This window comes from Pteropus vampyrus, unplaced genomic scaffold (assembly GCF_000151845.1).
Source record: "Pteropus vampyrus isolate Shadow unplaced genomic scaffold, Pvam_2.0 Scaffold72, whole genome shotgun sequence".
Taxonomy (NCBI): domain Eukaryota; kingdom Metazoa; phylum Chordata; class Mammalia; order Chiroptera; family Pteropodidae; genus Pteropus; species Pteropus vampyrus.
In genome coordinates, this window is record NW_011888853.1 from 2614191 (window position 1) to 2620333 (window position 6143).

The 6143-nt window shown below is 45.1% G+C and overlaps 1 protein-coding gene across 1 annotated transcript in view; it reads right to left on the minus strand.

Annotated features, from left to right (window-relative positions):
* Positions 1-2793, minus strand: part of RNF157 (ring finger protein 157) — a 51234-nt gene extending 48441 nt beyond the window's left edge. Inside the window, exons 1-2 of the mRNA XM_023531621.1 lie at positions 2649-2793; positions 1697-1815 (exon numbers count right to left, since the gene is read on the minus strand). Of these exons, the coding sequence (XP_023387389.1) occupies positions 1697-1815; positions 2649-2793 (264 nt within the window). The remainder of the gene's footprint in view (positions 1-1696; positions 1816-2648) is intronic.
* Between the last annotated feature and the right edge of the window lie 3350 nt (positions 2794-6143).

A 6143-nucleotide genomic window follows, 5' to 3' on the forward strand; every position in this document is an offset into this window, starting at 1 on the left:
TGTCCAGAAGCTGGCATTATGAAGAGTCCAACAGCACAAAGAATTAGAAGAGGGGTCACTCCAGATAGAAAGGAAGAAACCAATAAAACCAATGATGAAAATGTTCTTTAATTAAAGCTCAAGATGGAAGACCATCTCCAGATTAACCTTCTGGAAAAAACCAACCAAACGAAAATCATATTCTCCAGGGCACTCATCTGCCTAAAAGCTTCAACGCCCCCCCACAGCCTACAGGAGACGGCCCAAAACCTCTCAGGTGGGGGTGGGGTGGGTACGGAGCTGCCACCTACCTCTCCAGTCACCTTTTGCCATCAGGAAACGTCCACTCCCGTGGGACCTGTTTCTTTCTTTGTTCCAGAGAGGAACAAACCAAGCTCATTTCAGCTCTGAATCCCCAGCACCTATCAGAGTACCCAGCACACAGTAGTTGCTCGGTAAGTGTTCACCGATTCATCGAAAACGCGAGTGTTTTCGGGCCTGCCCTTGGCTCCCAGAAAGCCCCTCTCCCACAGGTCTGGTGAACACCCGGCCATTCTCCAAAGCCTCGCTGCGCTCCTCCAACTCCTCCAGCCCTTCCTCCCCACCCGGCACCTCCTCTACACCACCACCACCACCCCACCCCCCCCCCCCCCCCCCCGGCCCGTCCCCATTCCTCTCCCCCAGCCCGATTTCTACAGAATCCGATGGCTTCACACCTTTATCACAGTTTAAACATTTCTCGTTCGTATGTTCTGCCTTTCTCACTAAACTGGGGTCTCTGGAGGAAGGCAGGGTATTTTGAAGCAATGAGAAGAAGTGGAAAGATTACTGACCTGTGGCCTGGCAGACCTACTTATGTGACTTTGGGAAGTCTGTATATTGTAACAGACTTAGGACGGGGCCTGGCACGCAGTGCGCGCTTCGTCAATGCCGGCTACTACCATGCTCCGTTCTCTCTCTTATGAAATGGGATCAACCTCTGTCACAAGGGGGTCTTCACAAAGGTCAGGAAAATGTCTGGCAGTATCCCGGACCTTCCTCAGCACGCAGTAGCCACTCAATAGCCACACGGCAGCTGTGATTACGAAGCCTCGCGCTGGGCGCAGGGAACAGGCTCCGTAAAAGTCTAGGGGATGAGGTGAATGAACCGAGAGAGACATAGTTTAACATCCACTCGGATTTTGGGGGGGATGGTTTTTAGCCATTCATTCAGCAAATCCTTATTAAGAGCTCCCCCGAGGTCCCGGGCTTTGTTCTGGCTGCCGGGGTGCGGCAGTGAAAACGGTCCTTGCCCCGTGAAATTTACATTCTCCCGGGGAAGGCAGATGATGAACAGGGTGAGACAGAACAATAAAGGCTTATGTGGTATAAGGCGCTATGAGGGAGATTAAAATGCAAGGAGCGGGCAGGCCGGCGGGCTGGACGAGCGCGGTCTGCAGAGCTGGCACCGGGGCAGGGGTCCGAGTCGCTGGGAGAGGCCCTGGATTTGGGGAGATGCCCTCGCCCTCGGGCAGACTCTGGTCGCCTTGCCAGGGCTCAGCCTCGAGTGCCAGGAGACCCAGCTCTGCCAGAGAGGCAGCCGCCTGGCTCTCAGGGTCCCCCTCGACTCAGACCAAGCTACAGACACCGCTGAACCAGTGAGCACAGACTGATGCGTATGAGACTGTTCGAAGCGGCCGCTTAGCCCCGCGAGGAAGCAGACCGACGCCCCCCGTACCGCCACTGGTCTGTTCCCCAGGAAGTTCAGATCGCTGTTCTCTCCAAACAGGTAGCCTTCAGGGTGAGTCGAGTCAAACTTCTCTCCTCCCATGATGAAGTGGCTGGCAAAATAGCTTCCTAGAGAGGGAGAGACAGAAAGATCAGACAGAACCCAGTCAGACGAAGCCCAGTGAAATTGTCAGTCCGACTCAGAAAATGTCAGTCCCTGGAACGAACAGAGCAATTCCCAACCCCAGGAGAGCTTTCTTCTCCTGACCTGGGACAATGGCATAAAATGAGCAGAATCGCAGCAGTGAGAACCCAAGATATCCAATGTAAAACGGACCGCTGTCTTCAACGTTCTTAATCGAATCTCTATGGTGACTAATACCATCAGCCAAGGCACCAGAAGGCCCCACGATGCACATCAATGAACACATATATTTCATCTCCGGTTTTTTCCCCTCAAACTCGAAGTGGTTATTCCCCATCCGACGTGTACTCAGGAATCAGAACCACGGGCGTCAGCATGTGTACACACACGCACATTTCTGTGCCTACATTTTCACAAGCCAGTTCACGCCCGCTCACAGAGGTCTCAGTGCCCACTGACAGCACGTGTGTACCTCTATAACCCTCTACGATGAAGGCTTTTCTTCATTTTTCGTATTTGTTTCAAAATGAAGGTTTAATAGGAAAATGCAAATTGAAATAATACGGCTGCCTCTGACTTTACCTACCAATCACCACACGGATTGTGGAATTTAACTGGACAGCAGTTTGGTGCTATGAAAGAAAGATACACACGCGTGTGCACGCACACACACACACATGCACACGCACACCCTTGGCATCGAATTCTTTAGCAGTGCTCATGGCCGAGGTTGTGGGGACGGGAGTCACGGCAGGGCCTCTTTGCCCCACACCACAACGACGAGAGGCAGTCCACAGTCAGGGGTCAGAATCCCCACCAGCCTCCTCCGGACAGACCCGGGAGCCGTGCCAGGGCGCGATGGCGCTGATGAGCCACCGAAAGGGGCTCGGGTAACACTGCGGATTCCAGCTGAGAACAGAACACTCTGCGACGCTGACAAACGAATGCTTCTCAGCCCGCATTGCTACAATCTTATTCTCTCATGAAGGTGACGAAGGGCTCAGACAGTGACGTGCCTCATCGATGCTCTCACACACCCCGAATCCTTGGATTAACACGAAGGGCTTAGGGAACAGCAAAAGGCTTCTTTGTGTGTTATACAGCTCAACCTCCCTAAATCGGTCTCGATTTGTGTTGAAGGTTTATAAGCAAACTCTAAAAAAATGAGAGCCAAACATTTCATCGAGAAGCCAGAAACTATAAAAAGTGATATCGCAAATTCGAAAGAGTGCGAACTAGAAATTATAAGTCAAAAAAAATTTTTTTTTGAAAATTGAGATTCAGCACCTTTGGCCTGTGAAGAAGCCATAGGAAGGAAGACAGAGAAGAAAATTCTAACAGAAAAACTGAGCCGAATATTCATTTTTGGATTTTCTACACATGGAGCTCTAGTCTAGAAACACCTAGTAGACAACGTGACGAGAATAACATCACTCACCACAAATTGGGGCAATTCTTTAATTAAACAACACTCGGGGGAAAAGGTTATTTGTGACTATTTGCAGCCAAAACCAGAGCGATCACTGAGGAACTCTCGACAGTTACCCACCGAAACTTAAAAACAGAAAGAACAGCCATCTGCGGTGATATGATTCTGCAGTTCATCATTTACGAAAGCTTAATCATCAATTATTTATGTCCAGCACTTGCTAGCCCTATTTTCCAAGTGCATAATTTATAGGGAAGGGCGGAGCCTATTTGCCTTAAGTAGAAACAGCCATCTCAAATAATTCAAGTCATTTACTGTTGACTCTTGGTAAAATATATTTTCTATATATTAGAAATTACCGATTTATTATACGTTAGGTGAAATTAGAAGAGATAAAGATTTTACATTGATGGATGGCTCGCCCAGATCATGAATAAAGAATGAGGGACACAGGTCTGGTGTGTGGAGTTGTTCGGGCCGATTCCAGCATGGGACAGACACACTGAGTCTCCAGGACCTGTGCAGTCAGGCGAGAGATGTGGGGACAATGACATCCACGGATAGTCAGCTTACAGGATCCTAGCAAGAGAAGAAGAACACTAATGGCTTCGGGAGGCTAAAGAAGGTGACAAGATTCTACTGGAAATGCACCCCTCTTTTCTGCCATAGGACGAAAAGAAAAGAAATTATCAAGAAAGCAGTGTAAAGTTCATTGCAGTGTTGCCTTGCCTTAAAAATCAAGAGCACAGATATACAAAGACCTAAAATTCAATGCTCACAGATGACAAAAGGATTTTTCAGTTCGGTAGAAAACTCAGTCCAAAGTCCCTTTACAAAACCAACCTCCCTTGGGGCACTTACAATACAAATACCTCATCAGTCAAAAGGCAAAAGAACCTTCACCAAAGTTTTGCTTTTTCCTTTCTTTGAAATGGATTCCTCTAATAACTTGCCCCAATAAGACTAGTGACAAAGAGCCAATCGCCGTTTGCAGCCTGGATACAGCTTTCGATGTGCCCAGGCTGTCTAGAGGGACAAATCGGTGGATTAATGCACAGCTACCGCATCGGCAGACACTAATGCCAAACACAGTCACGGTTCCTGGAAAAAATGCCTTTTGGACAACTTGCGTATATTCTTACTTCTTAGCATGCTTTGTTGAGATATAGTCGACATATAACATTGTGTAAGTTTAAGGTATACAACGTGGTGACTCAGATATTCGTGTATCTTGCAAAGTGGTTGCCATAGATGTGTCTTCTTAAAGCTTGCAAAGAATTCTGAATAGGAGTTTCGGCTAAGAAATTGTAGCTAACTAATAATGGAAAACTTGCACTTTATCTACTGTTCATATATGTTTTTTCTATTAGCAAATAGGCAAAGAGATATTTTAGGAAAGTACATTTTCTGAGTCACCACGTTGTATACCTTAAACTTACACAATGTTATATGTCGACTATATCTCAACAAAGCAGAGAAAAAAGGGAAGACACATCATATGCGGATCTCCAAAATGACATTTAAAACATAAAGCACGAGTGGGAGAAAGGAGGGGGAATTTGGGTTTCATGGGTACAGATTTTCAGTTTTGCAAGAAACAAATTCTAGCTATCTTAACACTACTCAACTGTACACTTAAAAATGGTTAAGATGATAGATTCGCTGTTACGTACTTTTTACCACAATAAAAATAAATAGCAAGGAAAACCCCTATAAGGTATGGCCCAGAATGAGCAACACTATCGTAAGTTCAGTACTTAGGGATGGAGGGTCGTCAACAATGTCGTGACAGCTATGCACGATGTCAGGTGGTACTAGACTTATCGGGGTGATCACTTCGTAGGGCACATAAACGTCTAATTACTATTCTACACCTGCAACTAAGATAATATTGTCCATCAACTGTAATTGAAAAATAAATTTTAAGAGAGTATTAAAAACAAGCCTCAGAGAAAAAAAAGTCAGATTACTTATAAGTGAAGGAAATTACACTATTACCACTATGGACTATAATAGCACAGGATAAAAGACAATTAAACCCATTTCTCATTCTTCTGCTTTGTATTTATAGGTACCCTAAATGTTAACAAACAAAACCTCTAATTTTAAAATAACTTTTCTTTCCAAATCTATGAAATTACTGAAATATGTCTGCCTATAGAAAAAAAACCAACTATTTAGGCCTCTAAGTCACGGCCATTTACATACTGTTACGGCGCTGTTTCAAACTACTTAGGCAAATGCTGTCTGCTTTCTCTCTCTGTAAATTCGCCTTTTCTAGGCATTTCATATAAATGAACTCACACGATTGTAGTCTTGAAATCGGCTTCTTTCACTTAGTATACTATTTTTGAGGTTAATCCATGTTGTGTAACATGTTGGTAGTTCATCTCTTAAATCACTGGAGAGTATTTCATCGTAGAAATGCACCTTATTTCGTTAATCCACTCATCAGTTGATGGACATCTGGGTTATTTCCAGTTTGGGGTCTATGAAGAGCGATGCTGCTATGAACATTTGCATGCGTCTTTTTTGACATGTCTGTCTTCATTTCCTTTGGATGGAGTCATAAAACTGGAATTGCTGAATCGTAAATTTATGTTTACCTTTTTCATCAACTGCCAAACTCTTCTGGAAGTGGCTGTGCCATTTTACATTCCCATCAGCAATGCACAAGGATCCTAATTTCTCTGCATTTTCACCAATATTTGATATTGTCTGCCTTTTTTATTTTAGCTACTCTAGTGGTTGTGGAGGGCTACCTCATTGTGGTTTTCATTGTTATTTCCCTAAAAACTACTGATGTTGAGTATCTCGCCACGTGTTTATTAGCTATTCTCATATCTTCTTTGGTGATATGTCCATTCAACTCTTTTGTCCATC